The 24,478-nt window shown below is 58.7% G+C and overlaps 5 protein-coding genes across 11 annotated transcripts in view; 3 read left to right on the top strand and 2 right to left on the bottom strand.

Moving 5' to 3' along the window:
- Positions 1-3,466, top strand: part of DBP (D site of albumin promoter (albumin D-box) binding protein) — a 5,646-nt gene extending 2,180 nt beyond the window's left edge. The window contains exons 2-3 of the mRNA XM_012733744.1: positions 1,531-1,742; positions 2,867-3,466. Of these exons, the coding sequence (XP_012589198.1) occupies positions 1,531-1,742; positions 2,867-3,082 (428 nt within the window). The 3' untranslated portion in view covers positions 3,083-3,466. The remainder of the gene's footprint in view (positions 1-1,530; positions 1,743-2,866) is intronic.
- A 71-nt stretch (positions 3,467-3,537) lies between these two features.
- Positions 3,538-11,761, bottom strand: SPHK2 (sphingosine kinase 2). 7 transcript variants are annotated; one of them, XM_004694255.2, is made up of 7 exons: positions 11,505-11,761; positions 10,077-10,309; positions 6,961-7,441; positions 6,020-6,169; positions 5,818-5,912; positions 5,616-5,731; positions 3,538-5,207 (listed from the first exon to the last, which is right to left on the bottom strand). In XM_004694255.2, exons 2-7 carry the CDS (start codon positions 10,113-10,115, stop codon positions 4,118-4,120), a joined length of 1,971 nt encoding a protein of 656 aa, XP_004694312.1. In that variant the 5' UTR covers positions 10,116-10,309; positions 11,505-11,761; the 3' UTR covers positions 3,538-4,117. The 7 variants fall into 7 exon arrangements, with proteins under 7 accessions (XP_004694312.1, XP_012589192.1, XP_012589193.1 ...); XM_012733738.1 differs by lacking the exon at positions 11,505-11,761 and adding an exon at positions 11,105-11,456; XM_012733739.1 differs by lacking the exons at positions 10,077-10,309; positions 11,505-11,761 and adding an exon at positions 8,403-8,484.
- A 99-nt stretch (positions 11,762-11,860) lies between these two features.
- On the top strand, positions 11,861-15,224 carry RPL18 (ribosomal protein L18). The gene is made up of 7 exons (XM_004694254.2): positions 11,861-11,912; positions 12,996-13,082; positions 13,386-13,493; positions 13,919-14,017; positions 14,387-14,510; positions 14,719-14,788; positions 15,108-15,224. The coding sequence occupies exons 1-7, from the start codon at positions 11,910-11,912 to the stop codon at positions 15,181-15,183; spliced, it is 567 nt and encodes a 188-aa protein (XP_004694311.1). The 5' UTR covers positions 11,861-11,909; the 3' UTR covers positions 15,184-15,224.
- Positions 15,225-16,916: 1,692 nt separating this feature from the next.
- On the top strand, positions 16,917-23,801 carry FAM83E (family with sequence similarity 83, member E). Its single transcript, XM_004693983.2, has 5 exons — positions 16,917-17,396; positions 18,577-18,744; positions 19,056-19,180; positions 21,573-22,002; positions 23,577-23,801. The coding sequence occupies exons 1-5, from the start codon at positions 16,917-16,919 to the stop codon at positions 23,790-23,792; spliced, it is 1,419 nt and encodes a 472-aa protein (XP_004694040.2). The 3' UTR covers positions 23,793-23,801.
- Positions 20,038-20,415, bottom strand: SPACA4 (sperm acrosome associated 4). Its single transcript, XM_012733456.1, has one exon. The coding sequence runs from the start codon at positions 20,413-20,415 to the stop codon at positions 20,038-20,040; it is 378 nt and encodes a 125-aa protein (XP_012588910.1).
- Positions 23,802-24,478: the final 677 nt, after the last annotated feature.

Raw genomic sequence — 24,478 nt, 5'->3', positions numbered from 1 at the left:
GGGGCAGGACCCTGGCGGGGCGGGGCCTAGCCGCCAGAGGGCGTGGCCGTGCGACACTGGGGCCGGGACGGTGGGACGGGGCTGGGCGCCCGAATTCGGGGTCCCCCTAATGGATCAAGAACTGGGTCTTCTGGATCCATAGGAGAGGAGGGGCTTGGGACCCCACATTCCAGCAAGCCTGCCCAATGGGGAGGTAGCGTGGACTTTCTCTGTGGGACCTGGGGGCAGAGGGTGCAGACGCGGGACTAGGAGCCCATAGTATCCTAGATATTTACTGGGGAGTGGACTGGGCCCCACAGTACCAGCCTGGAATCTGTGGAACTGGACAGTATTGGAACTCCTAGGCCAAGGCGAGCACTGGCAACTTGGGCTTTCCCTGAGCAGAAAGGACTGGCAGTCCTGGTTGCTGGGTCCTCGGTGGGGACTGGGGTTCTGGAATCCTCCAGAGGGGAGAAGGTCCTACCTCTTTGTTCAGAGTCTTTAATTGGAGCTAGGGCCCATCTTACTCTACCCCTGGGAAAGGTGTGTGTGTGTGGGGTAGGGCTCAAGATCCCAGAATCGCAGGTATCTTAGTGGCGTGGAGCTGAGAAACTAATGTATTCCTCAGGGAGGGTGGGGGAGCAGGGGAACCTGGACCCATGGAAGTTACAAGGTTTGATCTCAAGGATCCGATGGAGCCAGAGCAAAAATGTGCTCCCTCGAGCATTTTGGGGCCTCCAGGGGCTCAATGCAAGTCCGGGATTCCTGCACTTGAATTCCCGGGGGTCGGACCTTGGGGCAGAAAGAACCAGGGCCCTCCACTCCCCAGCCGCACATTCCCGCGCCACGTGAGTCCTCGCCGCCCTCCTCTGTGCTTGGCACTCTGCGCACGCGCGGTCACGAGGGAGGGGGTGTGGCCTGGGGGAACGTGCGGGCTCTGGGGGTGGGGGCTGGAAAAAAAAAAAAAAGCAGGCGCGGGCACGTGACTCGGCCCTGAACCTGTGTCCTCAGCTGGCCCCGGCTTGCTCGCTCTTAAAGGCACAAGCCGCTACTCTTACTAAACTAATCTGAAACCATCACTCTCACTTCTCTCTCCTAAGTTTTCAAAACTAGTAGGTCTTAAGGGTCTATCTTGAAGGTTTTTCAGTGTACGAGATTCTTTTCCCCTGAAAGCCTGGGGTCTAGACTTTGGCCCAGGATTTGGTTAGCAGGATTCAGGCTCTACTGGGAAAGAAGCTTAACACTGCATTTGAAGGTCTGAGGTTTTACAAGCAGTAACTCTAACTGTGTTCTCAGGGCAAGTCAAGTATGATTGGGCCTCAGTTTCCCTATTTGTGAAAGTAGAGTTGGTTTCATGTTTTCTAAGCATCTTTGTGGTTGTAAGGACCCTTCATATTTCTAGAAGGGAGATTGATTCCTGGCAGGCTTTATGTTAGACTACAGAATTGCCTTCTAGGTGGTAGATAGGATGCTTGTAGCAGGGAGTAGCCTCTGGGACTCCCCCTCTCACCAACATAAACAGACTCAATTGACACATTCTATTTCCCCAAGGCCTGACCTCTCGGGACACACCAAGCCCTGTGGACCCAGATACGGTGGAGGTGCTGGTGACCTTTGAACCCGACCCGGCTGACTTAGCCCTGTCAAGCATTCCAGGCCACGAGACCTTTGACCCTAGGAGACACCGCTTCTCAGAGGAGGAACTTAAGCCCCAGCCCATCATGAAGAAAGCAAGGAAGATCCAAGTGCCAGAGGAGCAGAAGGTGAGCGCTGCAGGATAGAGTACGCCGGCTTGGCTGACATACTCCTGGCAGCCAGGGCACACCCTTTCCTCACAGTCAGATCCGGGGTGTTCACTGGGATTGGCTCTTAGGTTCTCCTGGCCTACAGCCAAGGATCTGTCCTCCTTGGCCATGGTCAAGGCCGGAGGAGGTTGGGGCTTGAGATTTATGGAGATATCACAGGCTCAGCCAGTCTTGCTGGGTCCTGTGGAAAGGGCTTGACACATCTATCAGTTGGACCCAAAAGCCTCACTGGAACACACATCAGGATCTCTTGGGCCCAGTTGCTAAGGATAGCATTTCTTAGCAACGGGGCATCATCCTGCTTCTTAGGAACAGCCCTGCAGACTGGGGCTGGTCCTTTGATCTCTGATTTGGCCATTTTAAGAGCACTGAGGGTTCTTGTTAATAAGCGTTGTCCACAGCAATCAGATTGTAGGGCTGGGGAGCCCTGAGCATAATCATGTGGGGAGGTCTCAGGCTAGTCTCCTTTGCTAAGGAACAGCTCTCCGCTGGGGAAGGAGGTAACTCCCTGGCCTTTATTCAAGGCCAGTGGGTCAGAGATTGGCTGCAGTCTGGGACTATTTAGACCTCACATTTGTTTGCCACGGAGTGATGAGTTGTCTTGGCAACCAGGTCACTAGGACCCAGCTTTGGGAGGGTTTTATGGGACACCAAACCCCATCACTAGGGAGTCGACTTTCCTTAGCAACCAGGATCAGGGTAAGTGATAAGTAGGGCTGTGCTTTTCACTAGAATCCCTGAGCTCCTCCAGGCCCTGTTGCTAGGGAGTAAGCATCCTTAACTACCAGCAGCTAACTGCAGTCAAGTGAGAAGGGCTGCTGGGGTCTGCTTCGCAGAGGGAGACTTGAAACCCAGTTGCTTGGGGAGCTCTCCTGCCTTAGCTGTTGCTAGGGGCCTACTTCAGTCAGCCCTGGAAGGGCAGATTCTTGAATATCCACCTAAGGGAAGGCCCAGTACCCTCACAGATCCCACTGCTGGGCAAAAAGAATTCCAGGAGATCTCTTAGGTGGTCCTTGAAATCATAAGCAAACCAGCTCCTCCAGCCCTTCTGGATCTCAGTGCCTTCCAACCTCCCCCCCCAGGACGAGAAGTATTGGAGCCGGCGGTACAAGAATAACGAGGCAGCCAAGCGGTCCCGAGATGCCCGGCGACTCAAGGAAAACCAGATATCGGTTCGGGCGGCCTTCCTGGAGAAGGAGAACGCCCTGCTGCGGCAGGAGGTGGTGGCTGTGCGCCAGGAACTGTCCCACTACCGTGCTGTCTTGTCTCGCTACCAGGCTCAGCACGGAGCCCTGTGAGGGGGGGCCCCCCCGCACTCCCACCCGATGGAGCCCTTCTCCAGCTCCCTAAGACTCTGGGCCCTCCTTCCTCCCCGCCCTGTGGCCCACAGGCCCGGCCAGCTGGGTGCCCCAGGGACGTGATGATACAGATAAATACATTTATATTTTTAAGAAAAAGTGAGCCTCCCCCCTCCCTCACGGGGGTGGGGAGGGTCCTCTAGGTGTGCCCCCCCGCCACGTCGGGGACCCCATCCTTCCACAGCCTCCGTTAACGAGATCCTGAATAAATCTTGAGAACCCCAGAGCCAGCTGTTGTGGGGGAAGAGGCAGCTTCCTGGCCCAGGTTCAAGGCCAGCAGGTCACACTGGCCTTAGTCCCTGGGCAGGTTTGGGCATGGGGCCAGAAAAGGCAGGGACCGCTGTAAGTGACCAGCGCCCGACCCTCTCCGTGGGCTGCCAGATTGAAGGCGAGGGTCAGAGGAATGAAGCGACTGCCTTTATTGCATAGACCTTTTCAATTGCTTTGAAAGACGGGTCGGGGACGCACAGAGATACGAGGAGAGGACTTCCTGGCCCCCACCCGTGGGGGAGGAACATTAGTGCAATATCAGAATGTCAGCCTGGGGGACCCGCCCCTCCTGGGCTGATTGGCCAGTAAGCGGAGGCACCGGAGTGGGTAGGGCGAGACCCGGGCCCGGCCTGGCCAATTACTGAAGGCCTCCCCAACCCTACATTCCAGGTCTCGTCATTGGACGACGCGCAAGACAGGCCCCGCCTTCAGCAGACCTGGGCTTCTACTAGTCCGAGGCCAGCGCTTGGACTGAGCCCTGAGCTCAGTGCTCCGGCACTGCCTTCGGCAAGGGCCAATCTATGACTGAGGACTCCCGCCCCTGGCACTGGAGCCGTCCTCCAGCATCGCCTCTGGTACCCTGAGGGTGGGCACAGTCCGGGGACCTGGCCAAGGCCCCTGCACACGTGTGAGGCCCCAGCCCTAACTCAGCCAGCACCCTCTGGAATGTAGGCCGGGCATTGGGGGCTCCGATTCTTGATAGGTTCAGGGCTCCCGCGCCGGGCTGCCCGGAGGCCCAGTGATGAGCGTACCAAGACCTGGATGCAGCTGCGCTTGCAGCGGCCCATACTCCACCTGCTCCCCGTCCACCGTGAGCACTCCGCGAGGCGTCAGTGGCTCGAGGCGGAAGGCTCGGACGGAGGCATAGCCCAGCTGCGGGCAGCCCTGGCTGAAGTGGTTGCCGCGCTCCATAGCTAGGAAAAGGCGCAGCAGCGCTGCCCGCGAGATGCCGCTGCGCACCCAGCACAGGTGCACCAGGCCATCATCAAAGCGCGCATGGGGAGCTGCCACCAGGTCGGCCCCCAGGTGGCTGGGCGAGATAGCCAGTATGAGCACGAAGTCCCCCTCCAGTGTCACCCAGCCTGGGGGTAGTGGGGTACCTAGAGGAGGAAGCAGGTGGTCTGCTAAACCACAGGTGGAGTCAGCTATAGGGGCATCAGGGGTAGGAGGTGGGGGCCCAGAGGATGGTGGCATTTCTGGGGTCCCCTCGGTAATGGGCGAGAGTAGAGCTGCCTTGGGGGACCCAGGGGGGGAGAGCAGCAGTGGATCAGGGGACAGCGGGGCATCCCCAGCTCCACCCCAGTCACCCACCAGCTCTGGGCCACCATTGAGTGACAGGATGGGCAAGGGCTCAGGTGACCCAGGGGAGGTCAGGGGAGGCTGGGGCAGGGGCAGGGGCAGGTCAGACACTGAGCGATGCAAGGGGGAATGGGCCACTGGTGGGGCAGGGGCGGGGGCCAGGGTCAGCTCTGACTTGGCACGGGGCAGGCTATGGGCAGCGGTGGGGGAGGCTGACTCCACCGTGGCAGGGAGGTAGGAGAGGCGTCCTCGGTAGGTGTGTAGTGTGGCCAGGCCCAGCACCGTGCCCAGTGTGAAGCGGGCACTGCCCAGGGCCCTGAAGCGCTCGCTTTGGATGTCCACGTCTGACACGAAGCCCCAGGCCACAGACAGGAAGGAGAAACAGCGGGAGCCTGAGGCCAGTGTCACAGAGAGTAGGTCCAGTGGGTGGTGGTTGCCCCGGCAGAGCAGCAGTGAACAGTTGAGCAGCAGGTCGAGGCCCAGGGCCTGCTCAAAGCTTCAGAGGCAGAGATGAATGGATGGTGGGAAAGAGCAAATGGAGTTGGGTGAGACAGACTGCGCCGGGGGTGGGGGGGTTGGGTGGGGAGCAGGCTGTTCAGAAATCAGGCAGGCCACACTGCTAGCCCCACAGCATTCTGGCTGCCCTCAGATGGACTCATTACTGGACACTTCTTTCCTGCACAGGTATTCAGGGAGTGCCTCCAGTTTGCCAGTCACAGTTCTAGGCACTAGGGAAACTGGGGGGCAGTGGGACAGGATGTCCAGGCAGCGGGGAGCTTGGCTGGCAGTGGACTGGCTGAGGGGAAGATGCAGAGGGAGCTGTGCCGGGTCCCTCTCATCCCAGGAAAGCTCACCCCTCCCCAGTGCATCCGAAGGCGCCCCCAACGCAGGAGCGCCAACCTACCCCCCATGCTGGTTCACGGCTCCAGCCAGTGCGTTGCCTGAGCCGCAGGGGAGGATGCCCACGGGCGTCTTCACAGCCTTCTCCCAATCAGGGCGATCTAGGAGTCCATTCAGCACCTGCAGTGCGGAAGACCAAATGTCTGCACCCAGCCTCGAGTCCCCCAGGGCTCTGAGCTCGGGGGGAGGGGGGGCTCCTACCCTACCTCGTATAACAGCCCATCTCCAGAGACGGTGACGATGCCATCCCACTCGCTCAGGCTCAGCCCCTGCACCAGCTCCCGGGCGTGGTTTGGCCGTTCTAATGAGGAATCGGGAGAGGGGGCAGGCTGGTTGACATCAGCTGCTTTTCCCTCAGTGCAGGAGTCCAGCCCCCCAGGCCCGGCTCTGGCCCAACACCATCCTCACCTGTCCGGATGAGGTTGAAGGACAGCCCAGCCTCGGCGATCATGGGCAGCACATGGTTTTTACACCACTGCCAGGCCAAGCCTCGCCCGCCAAAGGGATTGACCAGTAGGAGCAATCGGGGTGGCTTGGGCAGGAGCCCAGGGCTAATTTCTGCAAGAAAGGAGAAGGTGTCTACAGAGAGAGGGCAGACACCCAGGCACCTTGCCTCAGGAATAGTTACTGCCAGCAGCCCTCAGTGGAATATTGGGGAGGGCTGGCACCTGGAGCTTCGTGGGCGTTGTGTTTGTTCTCCCAAGCCCAGGTGGGCAGCCCTGTCCCCGCCCATCCCAGGTGCGAAGGCAAAGATAGGGCTTGGGGAGCTAATTCCAGTGCCCTTTGGATCCAGGTGTGGGAGGAAGGTGAAGTGTGGTTTCCACGGTGCTCACCCATGCTCTCCCCATACACCTGGAACCCAGATCAGGTTACTCCACTGTGTGAGGCACTCACCCAAGCGGCCAGCAGGACCCCAGAGGACCAAGGAAGCCTCACCAGATGGGGCCCCTGGGTGGGGGCCTGAAAAGGCCCTCTCTGACTTAACCCCTTCCCCCACCCTCCCACAGGCTGGATTAGCTGCCACCTCTGGGCACCTGGAAGCCCTGACCTATGTGCACGCTGGGCACCCTGGGCGGTGACCACTCATGTTTCAGTCTGTTGCTCTCATCCAGAGCGAGCCTCTGAGTCAGTCATCTGTGGTGAAGACCCACAGAAGAGGGGAAGAGAGCAGCAAAGCGCTTTTCTCTGCCTGCGATTGTGCCCCGTCTATGCCACATTCTTCCAAGACGGACACAGACAGACAAATCACATGAACAGACGCACAGAGCAGCAGAGACAACAGTGCCCACAGAGGGAGATCCAGAGACACGAAGGTGGCCCTAGCACAGAGCAGATGCCCAGCGCCTCACCCCCGTCCCCAGGAAGTGGCAGTCCACGGAGCAGACATGTGAGGACAGTGGCCCAGTGCTGGGCCTCAGCGCGGTTCTCCTCGTAGGTGGCCGCCCCGTCAGCCTGGAAGGTGCGTGTGGCTCTGCGCCGGGCCCCACGCCGGCCCCGCGGGTAGGTGTAGATGCAGAGGTAGGCGGCTGAGTCTGAGGGGCTGCGGCTCCGCAGGGTGCAGCAGCCTGAGACCTCAGCCAACGGGACCAGGCCGCCCCGGGGCCGGGCCTCAGGCTTTGGGCGCAGCCGCTGTATGTGCAGGGCCTGTGGTGTGAGAGTGAGGGCGAAGCGTGAGCCTCGGGCTGGGTATGAGCCAAACTCGCCATGCAGGAGTGGGGTGCTGGCGGCCAGCGGCAGCGGCAGCGGCAGCGGTGGGGCCATGGCCTCGGCCCTATCCAGGGCGCTCCTAGGCCAGTGGCCCCAGCTCCAGGTCACCTCCTGGTCCGGCCTCTGTGGGGAGGGAGGAGGGGCAGGAGTCAGAGTCTAGGACCCCAGTGTCAGGTGGAGGGAGGCAGGGACAGGGCCCGTGGACAGGAGGAGACAATGAGGGCAGTGACAAGTGAGATGGGAACACCAGAGACAGACAGGCTCAGACAAGTGTGGGGTGAGCCTGGGAGGCAGAGCCGAGGTCAGTGGGACAGGAAGGCAGGCATTCTAGAGGGTCCGCACCCAGGCACGCTCACTCAGCTCCTCCCCGAATGTTACTCAGGGCCCTCTCTGTGCTGGCCATGGTGCAGGGCCAGCGAACAAAGCAGGGAGCAAACCAGACACATTTCCCTGCCAGTGTGAAGTTGCAAAATAAAGAAGTAAAATATACTGTGTGCTGGACGATGGGAAAGACTTCAGGGGAAAACAAGGCAAAGGAGAGGGACTGGGATGGTGGAGACGTGCAAAACAGACACGCAACAAAAGAAAACAGACACACACACACACAGAGCAGGAGTCTTCTCCAGATGGAGAGAACTGGAGAGAAAGACACACAAAAGAAGACATTTAGCGAGAACAGACAGTTTCAAGGAGATTAACCCTACGATGAAGAGAGGCCAGAAACAGGTCAGGGTGTCAGGTTCTTTGAGGGTCAGGAAGACACAGCAGGGAGACCGGAGACAGGGAGGCAGAGAGCTGCAGAGATGGAGAAAGGGGTGTGACATGGGGGGGGGGGCAAGGAGCCAGGAAGCCACATACAGGTGCCTGCAAGGGCCAGGGGACAAGAGATGGACCCAAACACTGACCTGGACGTCTGGCCTCCTGCTCTCCAAGGAGCGGGTGGGAGCTGGGGCCGAGGTCCCCTTCCCAGAAGCCTTCCCCCTGCCCTCTGGCCAGCCTCTGCCTCCTTTCTGTACCTTTGTACCCCACCGCCCCGCCCACCCAGCCCTTGTGAGTTCTGCCCCTCACCTTGCCCCACCCATACCTGCTCCATAGACATCATTTGTGGGCTCACCGGGAGCCACCTCAGCTCCAGCCCTGGGCAGCTCCCTCAGGCCCCACCCCGAACTTGCACTGATTCCCTTGCTGCTGGTCACGTTTGGGCACGGAGCCCTGGACCTCTCTCCGTCCTGGGTCTGACTCTGTCCCTAACCCCAGTCTCTTGCCGGGTGTCCATCCTCTCCACCCCTCAGATACCAGATGTGGGTCTGGGTCTCCATCCATCGGTCCCCAACCCAGAGGGCTGAATCTCTCTCTGGATCACTTCCCGAACCTATATCCCCACCCCAATTTCAAAGCCCAGTCATAGGGCCAAGGTTTCCATTCCTGTACCCCTCAATCCCGGTCTGCCTCTCCATCACCACTCCCCACCCCTGGTACCCCAGACCCTGGCCTGCGACTCCACTCCCCTGGGTCCTCCGCCCCTCAGGCTCGGCTCTGCCGCGACTCCCACCCCCCCAACCCTCCTCACACGCCAGCTCCTCCTCCAGGCGGCCCCTCAAGACGGCACCAACCACCCCCATCAGACCTAGGGGTGGGGGGAGGGTGTGCAAGTCCTCAGCCAATGGCCGATCGCCGGCCACAGTCGCACCAATGAGGGCGCGGGAGGGCGGGGCCCGCCAGCTCGCGAGTTTGGCGCAGGGGCCGACTGCGGGCGAACGGGGCGGGGCATCGCGAGAATCCAGCGCGCCGCCATGGCGGGTGAGGGCAGACGCGCAGCAGAGCCGGCCTCACAGCCCCACCGCCAGCGCCCCTGCCGCCACCTTTGTTGAGGGCAAGGAGCGCGTCTCAGCACTGACTTACTTCATTGGAAGGAGTAGAGGGGAAGGTCTTTAGGGCGGGTCACAGTAACGAACACCCAGACAGTATAAAGGGAGTTAGCTAAGGAGAACCAGAGAAGCAGCGCAAGAGGCCATAAGAGACTTGCAGACAGCTTGTGATCTCTTTTTTGTTACCAAGAACTAGACACAGATAAGAGCAAAGATAGTGGTACTGAGAATATTCAGAGTAAGGTGGCAAGGAAACTAGGAAAATGACAGACTCAGAGATGAGGACAGACACTTTTGGAATGAAGAGGAGGGAGGAAAGGTTCAACACTAAGTATTTACCTTGGGGGCAAACTAGAGTGGAGATCACATGACATACCACCTGCTCAGTGAGTGACCTGGTCACACAGTTCTCTCTCAGGGGTGTGGGAGGAGAATGGAGGAAGCCCAGAGGCTTGGAGGAACTGAGACCAAGAGACAGAATAAAAGATGCTGACAGCAACAGTGCGTCAAAGACTCACTGAAGGAAAGCAAGGCAAGAATATCAGACGTAGGAACTATGTTGCAGAAAGACATGTGGAGAAGACTATTGGAACAGAGCTTGCTAGAAAGAGATAAATATCAGGAGTTCATTACTGCCAAACAACATACCTTGTGTTTAACCCAGCAAAACAACAGCACCAGAAAATGGGCTAAAGAATGATTGAGGGGGGTGGAGGGCAACAGAAACTAAGACGGGGAAATGGGGCACCAGAGAAAAGTCAGACAGACATACTGACCAGAGAGACTGGCTAGGACTCAAAGACATATAGACAAGAGAGCAACGACGAGGAGGAAGCGGGTGAAATGGTGTCCTGTGGTACAGTGATCTTTACTTTCAGATAGACCCTTACCTGGTCCCGCTGCTCCACTGCTTCAAGGTGTCCATTCATCTATCGGTCCTCTGCTGTGTTACCACATCAGTGGGACCCTAGTCCTGGTTTGGAGGCCATGGTAGGGTGGTATGGATAAGGAGTTCTCACGATCCAGCCTTTGACTCTGTGGAGCATAGGTGAGCAAGCAGGAACATACAGCATAGATGACAGAATCCCAGACTGTATTCTGGGATCCAGGGGGCAGGGCCTGGCTGAGAAAGGAAAGAGGAGAGAGGTCAGATTAATTACTGCCCCAGCCAGTCCATCTGGTCCTATTGAGTAAAGTGTAATGACAGGAATGAAGGCTAATTTTTATTAAGCACTTATTCTGTGCAAAGCGCTGTCCTAAGCACTTTTACTAATTTATATAACCTTGGAATCCAATCTATGTGCCAGTCCTATTATTATCCCCTTTTTTGCAAATAAGGTAACATAAAGTGAGGCACTTGATCTGCCCAAGGCCACATTGTTAGTAAGTAGCAGAACCAGTATTTGAATTTGGCTACAAGTGGCACAGCCCCATCTCATCCTCTTTTTTTGTCTCTGCTCCCTCTGATTCTACCAAGAGCTCATGACAGCAGTGGAAGCTAATTTTTTTTGGTCTGTGTGATGGGAGACTACTTTTTATTAAGCAAGTACTGTGTGCCAAACTCCATCCTAAGCATTTTTGCTAACTTAAAATAATCTTGGGAAACACCATATGTGCCATATCTGTTATCACCTCCTCTTGCATAAGCACAGGAAGGTATCTGACTTGCCCAAGGTCACAGTTAGTGAGCAGCAGACCCAAGATCTGAATCTGACTACAGCTAGCAAAGCCCCATCTCACCATCTTTCTTTGTCTCTGTTTCTCCCTGGATCTCCATCTTCCCCCCTTTGTTAGATCTCCTCCTCACACCTTCTTCTGTCTCTGTCCACTCTCCTGAGTCCCCATTCTCCCTCCCCTTTGAATCTCTGCCTACATCTTTTTAAAGTCTCGCTTCCCCTCTCTTTCAGGAGCTTTTTACCCATCCCTTCTTCACTCCACTCTCCTAGGCCTCAGTGTGCCTCCTCTGTGCTCCAGTACCGGCCACATCTCTCACACCCAACCCGCTGGGCCACTTGCATATCTCAGGCTGGGAAAAGCAGCCCCCAAGTGGCAGAGGCCGAGGAGGGTCAGGGAAGGGCAATCTGGGGGCACGGGAAGAAGCGGAACTTAAGAGGCGGAAATACAGAATGCTATAGACTGGGCTGCAGCAAAAGATCGCGGGTTAGACCTCAAATAGGACTATCGGAACTACGGCCGCGCTAAGGAAGCGTGGTGCTAAGGAAGCAGAGGGGAACCCGATAAGGAAACGAAACACCGGGGCAGCGCGGTCAGAGGTTTCCCGAGGTCCCGGACTAGCCCCGCCAGCCCCGCCTCCTCACCTCCAACTCTTGGCCTGTCGGGTCCTCCGGTAACCACAGAGAGGCTCTGGGCTAGAGCGTCAGAGCGCGACGCGTCCTTCTAGCCTCGCGCGACATCTCTCTCGCTCCCAGATGCCTTGCTTCCGGAAAACCATCGAGAACATGGGCTGAGTAGGGATAGAGAGGCCCCAACGTGCGGGCCCTCTCCGCCGTGACGTAGGAGTTGCTCCTCTTTGTTGTTCTTGTACCCAGTTCCGGAATCGCCCATCTAGCCAACCCTCCCACTCAGCATAGAAAAGTCCCTGTCACAGTAAGCGCCGAGTCGCGTGCTTGTGGCGTCACGCAGGCGCCACTCACTGAAGACTTTCCCCGCCCACTTCCGCTCTGTTCTCTCTTTCCGGACCTGGCCGAGCAGGAGGCGCCATCATGGTGAGCGCGCTTTGCAGTCTTCTGAGCACGATCATCTACCGCCATCCGTCGCGATCTTGCGCTGGGGGAGTACCCGAGGCGGGCAGGGATTCCAGGGAGTGCCCGAAGGAGGCGATCCCCTCTTTGAGCGTCAGCTCTTAGAAGACCAGGACCGGGGATGGTCAGTCATAATCAGCCTCCGGTCTTTCACACTCGGCTGTATTATAGTCCCACTAAAAAGTTAAACAAATTGAGATACAGGAGGGCTGAATGATGTGACCGGACTGACGGCATTAGGAGCTGGTGGAGCCAGGGTTTGGGCCCAGGCGTTGGCCGCAAAGCCCCTCTTAACGTCTTTCGCTGTCTCTACTGAGACCTGTCACTCCCCTTGGGAAGTTGAGCTCTGGAGAGTGTCGGGCGGCCGGTGCCCGCTGTAGGAGCTAGGAAGGCCTTCACGTCCCAGCTCCCTGGTCACCCTGTGGTGGCCTTGCATCCTGCAACACAGTAATGACTGTCTCATTGAGTGGGCAAGAAATAAGTCATACAGTGTTCGCCCAGAATCTTGCCAGACATTGAGTGTTGAGTAAATGGGAGCTATTGACATCTAAGGAGCTTTTTTGCAATTAATAACATAGTCTCAGAAGAGTGTTAGTAGTAAGAAAAGAAAGGGGGAGTAGTGGGCTTCCGTCCATTTTCTTAGCTCTAAAGTGGGAAACGACCTGGAAAGTTGGTTGCATTCAGGAGCTAGTGCTTGCTAGGTTGTGCTGAGATCAGTTTCTAACGATTCATCTTGTTGCCATTATGAGCCTGCCTTTGGTGTAAAGGGTTTTGGTCATGTTCCACGTGTGGGAGCAAGTTCTGGGGACTTAAATTACTGGGGATTTTGTGTTAACGATTCTGTTAAGGTCTCACAGGGTGCTGTGTGCCATGTTCTGAAAGCTTTGCATCCACCCCTTTTTCACAAGAGCTCTTTGAGAACTGGAGCATTTAAGCGTTTCCCAGGGGCCTCCCAGAGCCTGGGCCCTAGCTCTTGTCTCAGGGATGATTGAGGAATGAGCTACCAGAATCTTTCCTATGCACGGTCTCTCCTTTCACCCCTCCCAGGGAGTCGACATCCGCCACAATAAGGACCGAAAGGTTCGTCGCAAGGAGCCCAAGAGCCAGGATATCTACCTGCGACTGTTGGTCAAGGTGAGACTGGGGCCCAGGACCCTTAGTCAGCACCGCCCCAGGGGAGGGGCTGTTGGCACCAGCAGCCTGCAGGGCAGGTTCATGTCTCTGGAGGTTTACTGTTTCAGTCTCTGGGTCAGGATGGGGTGACACCTAGATTTCTGGGTCCCTGTTTCTAGGGAACCTGGGCCAGCTCTCCCAGGGACTCAGTGGGCGGGAGGAGAGCTGTAGCAACTGCTGCCAGACTACACTGTGTTCTCTGCTCTGTCGTGTGGAGGAAAGGGCAGGCTGCCCAGGCGCTCACTCTTTCTTGCCCTTGTCCAGCTTTACAGGTTTCTGGCCAGACGGACCAACTCCACCTTCAACCAGGTCGTGCTGAAGAGGTTGTTCATGAGCCGAACCAACCGGCCGCCTCTGTCCCTTTCCCGGATGGTGAGTGCTGGTGTGTGCTGGTGCGTGGTTGCACAGCTGAGCTGGTCGGGGGAAGGGCAGGCTTCACTGTGGGGGCCGTCTATCAGCTGGAGGCGGGGAGGCACACAGCAGTGACCCTCCCGCTGTAAGTGAGTAGCTGCGGGTTTTCAGCTGCTTTTGGCCTCTGGGTGTATTTTGCCTCCTCGTTGTGAGTTGGGGGTGGCTATAGTGGCTTTGTGAGAGTGATCGGAGGTTTTGGGGCGTATGGCAGTGTGCTTGTATCCTCAGTTGGAGCTCTTCTGGGCTAGAGCTGGCGTTGTGTTTATGCCCGTGTGAGGTGTGGCCTGGGCACAGCTCTCCTGGTCCTGGGGCTGCTGGTACAGAGGGTTTGGATTTAACACCAGGAAGGGCTTCTTCAAAGTACATCCATTTCTTCTCCCCAAAAGATCCGGAAGATGAAGCTTCCTGGCCGGGAAGGCAAGACAGCTGTGGTCGTAGGCACGATAACAGATGACGTGCGCATCCAGGAGGTGCCCAAGCTGAAGGTGAATGGGGTGGCCACACCCTTGCTCTGCTGCAGTGCCGCCAGTCTTGGTGGTCCAGGAGGTGGGGGATTGAGGCAGAGACTGCCCCGGCAGGAAGGGTGGAGGCTGTCTCTGGGCAGGACTGTCTAGAGTCCTGTTGACGTCTGTGGCTCGGCCTAGTTCAAGTGCATATTTCTCTGCTGCAGTGTCACTTTGGGTCCAGGCCCAAACATCTCCTTGCCTCGGTTTTCTTTCTTGAGATAAGTGGGTGTTGTCCACTGGGCAGGCTCCCCTGGTCATTGGTGCTGTTGCTCATCGGGCTGTAAGACCCAGCAGCTCCTATTGGCTATTCAGGGGGTTCTGACACCCGCGCCCCTGTCCCGTGCCCAGGTGTGCGCACTGCGGGTGACCAGCCGCGCTCGTAGCCGCATCCTCAAGGCTGGGGGCAAGATCCTCACCTTTGACCAGCTGGCCCTGGACTCCCCCAAGGGCTGCGGCACCGTCCTGCTTTCTGGTGAGTAATGCCCAGTGGCTTCTGTGTGCAGGACCCAGCTGAGGGTTGGGGGAGGCAGTCTCGTCTGGCCGGTATGACCAGTGACACCTTTATCTTCCTCTCCTGGAGGGTCACTGATCTTCCCCTACCACACTTCAACCACGGAGGGTGACGCCCTGAGGTGGTGTGGATGCTGGGCCCCTGCCTGACCCGCTCCTTTCTTTCCCAGGTCCTCGAAAGGGCCGAGAGGTGTACAGGCATTTCGGCAAGGCCCCAGGCACCCCGCACAGCCACACCAAGTGAGTATGACCGGTCCTGCCCTGCCTGTCCCTGCACCCCACCTGCAGGCCTAGGACTGGCGTGCTCCACGGTCCTTCTCACACCCTTCTCACACACGTCCAACCCAGAGCCTCCCTCTCTCTTCCCACCTTTCCTTTCAAGAGGCTGCTAACGCTGTGCTTCTGGGGGTGTTAAGCTGGTGCACTGGCATCAGGGTCTTAAGCAGGTGGCATCTGGTGGACCCCTCTGCTGTCACCTGGGCTGCTGTCGCTGCTTTGAGTCTCTGGGGTACCCTGGCTTGCTGTAGCAGGGCATACTCACCGGCTCTTCTCCCCACAGGCCCTACGTGCGCTCCAAGGGCCGGAAGTTCGAGCGGGCCAGAGGACGGCGGGCCAGCCGCGGCTACAAAAACTAACCCCCGACCCTGCCTTGATATTAAAAAAATTTTGGACCCTGGCTGCCCTCTGTGTGTTATTGGAGGGAGGGGAGGTGCTGGAGCAGTTTCATTTGCAGAATTGGCGGCCACCAGCTCTCCGGAGCCCTGGGCCGCGATATGGCGACTGGCGTTGCTGCTGCGCGAGCGCCCTCTGGTGGTCGCGGCGCGCGGCGCATGTGCTTTGCTGTGTTCGTCGCCCCTTTGTGGACTCCTAGGCCGAAGCCCCGCCTCCTTCCCAAGCGCTGGTGTCAGGTGTTTCAACACCTGTTTGGTCGTTAGCCACACCCGCCCCTCTTAAAGGATCTTAGTGCCCTGGCGCCGGGGTAGGGACCAAGAAGAGGTGTGGGTGGTGGAGGAGGAGGAGGTGCGAGCGAACAGGCTGAGGCTCTGCCCCCACGGGAAGCTAGTCTGGTGGGCTACCATACCTGGGTGCGTGGTGCCTGAGGAGTGCTCCTGGGGCTGGGAGTGCCCGGGCCCAGGCTCAGGAGGGCCCTACCCCTGTTTACACAAGGGGCTGGGCTTTCCGGGATCCCAGGCAGAAGCGTGATGAATGAATAGAGACGGAAGAAGTGCAGAAAAAAAGGGTCACAGGCCCCTTGTTGGGACCGTCTAGCAGAGGCAGGAGCAGGTATGGACACCCCAATGGCGTGGGAGAGCTGGGATCGGGGAGGAAGAGGGGAGCCTGGTTTTATTCCTCTTCTCTTTGCAGGGCCTGGTGCTGTGATCTGGAGGGAGCCACGAGGGGGTGGGGTTGGGAAGGGGCTGGCTGCCGTTGGCAGAGCTCAGGGGTCTCAAAGGGAGGGGGACAGACTGGGCGTAGGTTGGTCCTCGCCGAGTTAGACTGGGACGGCCACCTTCTACAAGGTGGTGTGGTTGGGGCGGAAATCCTGACCTGGGTCGACATGGGCTAGAGGACAGCCAGAGAGAGCTCTGGCAGGGAAGACGGGCAGCTGGTCTGGAGAAGTGGCTAGTTCGTTCTGGCTCAGACGATAGGGGCTCTGGCGGAAACCCCCACTTAGCTCTCCACCCTCAGCTGTAGCTTCAGCTGCTCAGAAGCGCCAGGAACGGGGTTGCTGAGGAACGCTCTTCCAAAGCTGAGCCAGCAGGTCCACAGGGTGGGTGCCGCGGTGGGTGAGCCGGAGAGCCGTGGTCCCAACGAGGGCACCCGGTGCTCCAGATGGTCAGATGCTGAGGTCATTGGGAACCTGCCCCTCTGCCGGATACTTGGGGGGGGTGAGTCAGCTGTGCTGTGGGGCCAGGGTAGACCAGCCCATTCTGCCTTTCAGTAGGGACATTTGGGTGGCGGGGATAGGCAGATCGCCTGTGGCCTAGGGATGGTCAGGAAGTTGGCTTGATCTTTGGCCAGGATAGCGGGTGGTAAGCCTGACCCTTGCGAAGCAGCCAAAGCGTGGTGAAGTCTTTCACCAAGATGAACTGCTAATGGGTCACACAGTTGTGGGCCGTGTCCGAGGTGCCACCTGACCCACACCAGGGCCTATCAGACAGTGGTCCTGGGGTGACTGGAAGCCAGCTGACCAGTGGCCCAAGGGTCAGCCATTTGGGCAAGCTCACTGTCAGGTTGCTGCCAGGGACAGGAAGGGCTTTCCTGGGCTATTCTGGAAGCCTTGTGGGGCTGCAGAGTCCACCTACCCAGCAGCCCAGGGCAGTCTCAGCTTCCACACTCAGCCTCATCCTCCCTGCCGAGCTGTGCAATGGCAGCCTCCCAGCTGGCGGCACTGGAAGGGGTGGAGTTGGGAGCCAGTGATCCCCCCCTGACTAAGAACATCCCCAGCTGCCTGTATTCCGAGGGCCAGCGGCTGGCCCTGGATGCTCTGCTGAGCAATGGCACAGAGGCCTTCCAGGTGTGCATGCAGCGTGAGGGGCTGCGGCCCTTCCTGAGCAGTGATGAGCTCCAGGGCCTGGCACTGGCAGCGGAAGACTGGACAGCAGCTAGGCAGGAGCCCAGCAGGGCAGCCGAGGGAGACAGCACCGCGGCCGCAGAGGGGGACCTGGGCAGCCTGACCTACTGGCCTGGACAGTCAGAGGAGCCGGCGCCCCTGCTGCGGCTGGGCTGGCCAGATGATTCTGTCTGGAAGGGGATCACCCGGGCACAGCTGTACACACAGCCCCCGGCCGAGGGCCATCCACCCATCAAGGAGCTGGTGCGTCAGGAGATCCACGCCGCCCACAAGGTGGGGACCTCGGGCACTTGGTGTCCATTCCCTGGACTGGGACAGCCCCGTGTGCCAGCTCCCAGACCCCAGGGCCTGGGCATTGTCACCAAATGCCCTCCTGGGACCTGGGAGCCCACACCCCTCTCTGAGCCCCAGACTCACATCCCTGGAACTCTGACGTCCATACCTCCATCCTCTTAGGTAGGGGGTCCTCACCCTCTCCCCAAGACCTTAGACACCCATGCCTACTGGGCCTGGCACTCCTGGACACAATCATCATTGCCCACCTTCACCTCACCCCACCCCCCAAGAAAGCACCTTGATCTTCATCCAGCCAGGGCCTAGACATCACCCTTGCAGTCCCTGGACAGTGCATTTTGGGGTAAAGTTTTAAAGTTAGGACTCCTGAGGGTTTTATTGGAAAATCTAGGACATGTATCACATTTCCTCTAAGAACACTTCCCTCCCCCCCAACTTGCCCACCCTCTCACTCACCCACTTCCCTAGTAGAACCCACCCACTGGGGCCACAGTCCAAAGGTTTCGTTGTATTCAGATCATCTGTTGGCTTGTTTTCTCTTCAGTCCACCAGGAGGGAAATCACGCAGTGTTTGTCTTCTCTGGCTGCCTGGACAGCCCCTTTGCTTTAGTGCCTGCCAACTTCCTTCCCAAGTGCTTTAATGGTTAACGCATGCCGTCCTCGTGAGGGCCCAGCGAAGCAGGGACATGGCATGCCCTCCAGAGATGGGGAAATCAAGAAGTGGGGGATTAAGTCTCCCTGGAGAGTGGGATCCAAAGCAAACCCGTCTGACCTGTGGTTCAGCCATGGCTACCCTTCCTTCCCTTGCACCCCTCGCTCTAGCAGCTGAGTGTGGCTAGGTCAGCCCACCCCAGGTTCCGCAGCCCCCCAGGCATGCAGGCTTGCGGTTGCCTGCAGAGCTGCGCAAGAACACCCAGCCCGCTGACCAGGGCCACAGCCCGGGACACCAGGCACTGCTGTGGCCCAGTGGCCACGTGTTTCCAGCAGGACTTTCGGGAAGAGCTGTCTTTTCGGGAGAAGCAGTGTGTGTCTGGGGGTGGGGGGGGGCCCTTCTACCCTCCTGGAAAACCGCAGAGGCCAGGTGTTTAAACCCAAGCCCCGAGCCCCTCACCCCCCTCTCCGGCCTCGGGGTTCCCTGGGGCCCCTTTCCCACCCGCAGCTGGTGGCAGTGGTCATGGACATCTTCACCGACCCAGACCTGCTTTTGGACCTGGTGGACGCCACCATGCGCCGCCGGGTTCCTGTCTACCTGCTCCTGGACCGCCTGCAGCTGCCTGCCTTCCTGACACTGGCCCAGGAGCTGGGAGTGAATCTCTGGGCCACTCGGGTAGGGGCCTGGCTGGGGGACCCCTGATTTCCCTGGCACTGGAGTAGTGGAGGCAGACCCTCTGGGGTACTGAGTCATCGAGGTGGCTGCCAGCTGAGAGTCCCCCCTGAGATCTGGCACCCCGGTGTTGGGGGAAGTAGGCTTGGACCTTCCCTGGAGGCTCTCTGAGTTAGGGGCCCCTCCAGGAGATATTGGGGGACACAGACAAAGGCTCCCATGGAGTCCAGGTAGAACCAACCCAAGGGGCACCAAGACCTCGGCACTGAGCAGAGATCTGCAGGGTGGGCCTGAGCTACGGTGTGTCCCCCCAGAACCTGGATATCCGCGTGGTGCGGGGCTGCAGTTTCCAGAGCCGCTGTCGACGGCAGGTGAGTGGCAGCGTGCGAGAGAAGTTTGTGCTGCTGGATGGAGACAGAGTCATCTCGGGATCCTACAGGTAACCCCCAGCCTGCCCCCACCCCCGTCCCCAACATGTCCCAGCTCCACCGCTCCCTCGTGTCCAGAGGGCACTTGGCCCCCTCCCCGGTCTGTGGTGTGGCTCATGCCTCTCGTGCAAGGTTTCTGGACAGTGGCACAGCTCACATTTAGGGCCGCGGCCCTCTGAATAGTGGGGGACTCTGCACTGCTGGCTGTTGGCTGGTGCCCAGTTGGGACCACCCAAAATTTCCCCTGCCATTGCCAGATGCCCCTTGGGGGGCAGAGTTGCCCCACTGACAACCGTGGATCCCGGCTAGTGATTTCAACCTGAGTCATGTGAGCATTAACTGAGGATTTGTAAACACAGGCTTAGGGGCCCCACCCCCATGGGTCCGCAGGCTGGGCTGCACTTCCAGCAGTTTCTGCGGGATGTATATCCTGAAGTGGAGACTGTTTCTGGGAGAACCTACCTCCTAGCTTTGCTTGAGGGTTCATGGGTGCAGGGGACTGGCACAGAGTATCAGAAGTGCTTCATAAACATCAGTTCTCGTTTATTAGTGACTTTTTTTTTTTTAAATCCTATGTCATGCACTCTAAGGCGCCACCAATGAAAAGACGCATCCTGGTCTAAGTGGGAAGAATCACGTCTTAGCACCAACGGGACAGAGCAGGGCCGCGGGGTCCCCTACCCTGGCACCCCCGGGCCGCGGGAGGTGTGGCCGAGCCGCAGGTGGGCTTGGGGTAGACAGACAGAGAACGGATGGCGTCAGGGCCACAAGAGGTTGTCCAGGGCCTCTGGCCATTTAATAGGGGGCGGGGCAGAGATGGGGAGCGCGCAAGGGAGCCGGGAGACCAGTCCGGGCCCGCGCGGAGCGGTCACAGCAAGTACCAGAGCAGCAGCAGGGCCTCGGGCACGAGGGCCGCGCGGCTCCACCTCCGGCTGCCCCTGGGGCTGGGGGCCCCATTGCACATGTAGGAGTAGCAGCAGGTGCTGGACAGGCTGTAGGTGACGCCCATGAAGTTGACGGGCTCCTCGCGGCCACACTTGGTGGCCTGTATACAGCCTTTGTTGATGATGGTCCCGCCGCCCGGGGTCACCCCGCGGCCGGTGAAGCACTCCTCGTCGTCGCCGCAGCGCATGCGCAGGCCCGGGCAGATCACAGAGTCGGTCAGCTCACAGAAGAGGCAGTCCTTGGCTGCTGCGGCGCCCCGGGGCGCGGCGGCCACCAGCAGCAGCAGCCAGCCGAGGGCCATGGCGGCCGGGCGCCGGTGCTGAGGCCCCAGCCAGGCCGGGGCTTCCTGCGCCTCCTGGGGCTGCCGATGGGGCTCCCTGCACCGCGGAGACTTGTGTCCCCGGGGTGCAGCTCTCCCAGCCCGCTGCCCGGATGCCCTCGGTTCCCAGTGCTCAGGTCCCTTGCAGGAGTTCTGCTGTGACCACAGTCCTCGGCTCTCAGATGCTTCCCTGGGGGTAGACAAGAGCCAGCGGCTGCTGCCAGAGTGTCTCTGTGGAGTGGAATGGGGTGACCTCACAGACCTCCCTCCCCAGGGTTCCACTGGCCACGCTAGGGCTGAGGTCATAGTGGGGGGAGGGGTGTCACAATCGAAGTGAGGGGCAGCCTGGCCTGCCAGTTTATGCGGGAGCCAGGGCACCCCCACCCCACCCACCAGGATGCTCCCCTCGCCCTCCTGGGAGAGAACTTGGTGCCCCTTCTGCTGGGGAAGGGGGTCATGCCCAAGGGGAGTGGGTACCCTCAGTGAGCCCATTTTTCAGATGGAAAAACTGAGGCTCACACAGGCAAAGGGATGGATCCCTTTGGAGCAGAGCCCAAATCCAGGTAAATCAGAGAGAGCTGTACGCAGAGACCTCAAGGAACATCTGCTGTGACCATAGGGATAGGAAAGTCCCGGGCTGAGCGCCAGGCAGGTGCGTGACCCTGTGGTCTTACCTTGACACTGGCTGCGCGTTGCCGGTAAGAAAACTGAGGCCTGGAGCGGGCACACCCAGAGTCTGGCACAGGAGAGCTTAATAAATGGAGGTTGTGCTAGGAAGCAGCTACGGTTTAGAAATCGTTCCCGTGGGTGTCAGAAAGCTAACCCTGTCTCTTTTAAGAGGGGAAACTGAGGTACAGAGGCATTCCCTTGTTGGGGCAGGGCGGAGTCCAGCCTGTTTTTGTTTCCTTTTTGTGGAAAAAGTCTTTAGGTTTGAATTCAAGCCTGATTCCAGACGATCTGAATAGTGTAAACCCCGGGGCGTGCTTACAGCCCTTGGTGCGGGTTCGTCCTCTTCTCCATTCTACTGAGGGGATGTTGAGGTTGCCTAAGGTGGCACAGCGTGTGCTGGGACCAGGTTGGGACCTGGCTGGGCCACAGGGGCTGCGCAGAGGTCCTGACCCCTCGCTCTCTGTCCCCAGTTTCACCTGGAGCGACTCCCGCCTGCACCGTGGCCTGGTCATCCTGCTGACTGGGGAGATCACTGACGCTTTCAGCCAAGAGTTCCGGACACTGTATGCGACCTCCTGTCCACTTCCGCCTCCGCCCACCCCAGGCCCCTTCATCAGCACCCTGGGGGGGCTGCAGCTGTCCCAAAGCCCACACCGCGTGGCCCGCCGCTGCTCTGTGGCCCCACCACAGTGGACTTACAGGGCACTGGCCCAGCACCTAGCCATCTGCACATTGGAGGGGGACAGGCAGGAGACTCGGTCCACCCCAGGACTAGCACTCAGCGACATCCTGAGGAAAACGGAGCATGCCCGGCCCACCAGTGGCCTCCCTGACCGGCCCAGCTGCTCCCTGTGGGACCTGAGCCGCCTGTCGGACTCCAGTGATGATGACAACCATGAGGTGAGACCTGGAGAGCAGAAGGGCTTGGAGCCCCAGAAGGGCAGGGAGCCGGCGTGGGGCCTGGACGCTGAGATCCCAGCGCAGGAAGTGTCTTCTGTGTGTCCAGCCGTCGGGGGTGGGGAAAGCAAAACAGCTAATTGCATGATCCATTTCCCATGGCCCTTCTGTGTGTAGGGCTGGGCAGAGGCCCCAGAGCCCTGGGGGTGTGCTGACAGCTGTGTCTGCGGTGAGCACCCAGGGGCAAGGACTCTCCTAGAACGTGTTCTCATGTGACATGGGCTGAGCAACTTTCCTGTCCCAGTTTTTTTTGTTGGGAGCAGACTCAGTAGGGAAGGACGCAGCATCATGCCATGCTTATTTCTTTGTATGTCACTACATCCCCATTGCCCCAGGTCAGTGAGGCAATCCTCTTACCACTCTCATTTGCACAGATGGGAAAGCCCAGGCCAGAGAGGTCAAGTAACTTGTCCAAGGTTGAGCAGCAATCTTTTGAGGGCACCTTGCCGGTGCCAGTGCTTATGTGAAGTGAGGTAGTGGAATCTAACTTTTTTTTAAAAAATCTTTATTTTTTAAAGATTTATTTATGCATATAAAAAGTGGGGTGTAGGCCAGAGGTATGGGGGGGGGGTCAGAGGATTCACCAGAGACAGTGGGGAGCAGAACAGGCAGATGTACTGAAATACACTGCTGAGGGGAGCAGTGGGCTGGTCAGGAGAGGTCTGCTGTGCCATGTGGGTCCACCCCAGGCTGGGGATCGGACTTGTGCTGCAGTGACTGCAGATTGCTTCATAGTGCTGTGCTTTAACCCACTGCGCCACCAGGGAGGGTCCTAAAATCCAACTTTTGCCCCCAGCCCAGGGTGTTGCTGTAACTTTTTACCTACCCACTTTACAGATGGGGAAATGGAGGCACTGGGAAACTGGGAAGGAATTAGCACTCTGACCTAGGCGGGGCTTTTAAATATTCTTTTCACTGACTGCCTGGATTCCAGTGTTGGGGTTGTGGAGTGGTTGTGGGGGGGTCAGTGGGGTCTCTGCCAGCAGTGCCTGCCCAGTTCCCTGGCCTGTGTCCTCAGCTATGAAGCAGGTTATTGAAAGTGTGAGCAGAGGCTGGTAGGAGGAACAGACGGATTCACTGGGAGGCAGGCAGACCTGTCAGGCCCTCTGTACGCAGTGCCTCACAGCCTCAGTTTCCCCATCTGCTATGCGGAGGCTGGAGGCCTCTCTGGGGGAAGGGGGCAGTGAAGGAGATATGTCCCAGGACTTGTCTTCAGCCCCAGTCCATGGAGGGGAGGGAGGCCAGGTGGGGCAGGAGCCAAGGTCTCGCTCCCACCTGGTCTCCAGCTGCCCTCACCCATCCTCCTTTCCCTTGGCAAATATTTGCTCTCCTCCCCCCACACCTTCCTGCTGCTTCCTATTCCCAACTGCAAAGCTGCAGAGGCCAGATAGCTCCTTACCCCTTCTGTCGTTCTGGGGGTTCCTTCCTTCAGTTTTCTACCGCCAGTCCTCCTTTACCGTTCTTCCTTTAACACGGTCCCCTGGGAGTTTGTCACCTCCCTTTCTTTCCCTCTGCAGCTCAGGAAGTTCTGGGGCTCCAAGGACACCCCAGCCAAGGCCCTGATGAGGCAACGGGGCACTGGAGGAAGCCCCTGGGGTGAGGCGGACTCCCGCTCTCTGTCCTGGGCTCAGCCCTGTGGCGGCCTGCTCTCCCAAACACCTACTGGCCGCCAGCTCTACCTGTCGCCCACCCGGAAGAGGTTTGGTGAAGATGCTGCATCCAAACTCCTATAACCCAGAGGCATCCAGCATCTGGACTGGACACCCTGTGCAGGACTTTGGGGGCCACGCTGACCAGCCCCCCAGTGAGGATTCCAGGACAAGCCAGGTCTGAGCTCCCCACCCCCTTGCTCTTGTGACTTGGCCAAGGTTTCTGCAGTCAGGGCAGGGGAAATTTTCCCAACTTGACCTAAAACTTGGGACAATCCACTTCCGCCCTCAGGGTCACTGTGTAGAGCAGTGTACATCTCATCAAGCCTGCTCCACACTTTCCTGCTGGCCACCTGGCTGAGTGGACCCCCCTGCAGGGATGACATATGGGGGTCCTTCTGCACCCACATGCTCAGTGTGGGTAAACTGAACCTGGCCAGAGAGAGGAGACACCCCAGTTGTGCTGGGAAGGCTGAGTAGTGAGGGACTGGAAATGTGTGGGGACACAGAGGGACTCCTGGGTCAGTGTGGTGTTTTGTTGGGGTTCCTTTTTACTTCTGCTCAAAAATAAACAGCTTCATCTTCATGCCACCATCTTCATGCTTTCCACAGCCTAATGACACATGACACCCAGGGGCTGGGGGCTTCCCAGGCCACCCTCTCCCAGAACCCAGGAGTTGGGGCACAGCCTCCTGGAAGGGGGGGCCAAGGGCCCAGCGCTGGCCTGCCTGCAGCACCTTTGTCTCTGGGTGGGGCTTCTGAGTCACAGA

Source organism: Condylura cristata, unplaced genomic scaffold (assembly GCF_000260355.1).
Source record: "Condylura cristata isolate star-nosed mole 26May11 unplaced genomic scaffold, ConCri1.0 scaffold00041, whole genome shotgun sequence".
Classification (NCBI taxonomy): domain Eukaryota; kingdom Metazoa; phylum Chordata; class Mammalia; order Eulipotyphla; family Talpidae; genus Condylura; species Condylura cristata.
This window is presented reverse-complemented; position numbering and strand designations above follow the sequence as displayed.

Coding starts and splice junctions, on each gene's coding strand:
- SPACA4 (XM_012733456.1), bottom strand. CDS start 20,415: ATGGCCCTCGGCTGGCTGCTGCTGCTGGTGGCCGCCGCGCCCCGGGGC.
- SPHK2 (XM_004694255.2), bottom strand. CDS start 10,115: ATGAATGGACACCTTGAAGCAGTGGAGCAGCGGGACCAG. Junction 5,913..6,019: donor CTTCAACCTCATCCGGACAG/GTGAGGATGGTG, acceptor ATTCCTCATTAG/AACGGCCAAACCACGCCCGG. Junction 5,732..5,817: donor GAGATGGGCTGTTATACGAG/GTAGGGTAGGAG, acceptor TCCGCACTGCAG/GTGCTGAATGGACTCCTAGA.
- RPL18 (XM_004694254.2), top strand. Junction 13,083..13,385: donor ACCTGCGACTGTTGGTCAAG/GTGAGACTGGGG, acceptor GCCCTTGTCCAG/CTTTACAGGTTTCTGGCCAG. Junction 14,018..14,386: donor AGGAGGTGCCCAAGCTGAAG/GTGAATGGGGTG, acceptor TCCCGTGCCCAG/GTGTGCGCACTGCGGGTGAC.
- FAM83E (XM_004693983.2), top strand. CDS start 16,917: ATGGCAGCCTCCCAGCTGGCGGCACTGGAAGGGGTGGAGTTGGGAGCC. Junction 19,181..21,572: donor GTCATCTCGGGATCCTACAG/GTAACCCCCAGC, acceptor CTCTGTCCCCAG/TTTCACCTGGAGCGACTCCC. Junction 22,003..23,576: donor GTGATGATGACAACCATGAG/GTGAGACCTGGA, acceptor TTCCCTCTGCAG/CTCAGGAAGTTCTGGGGCTC.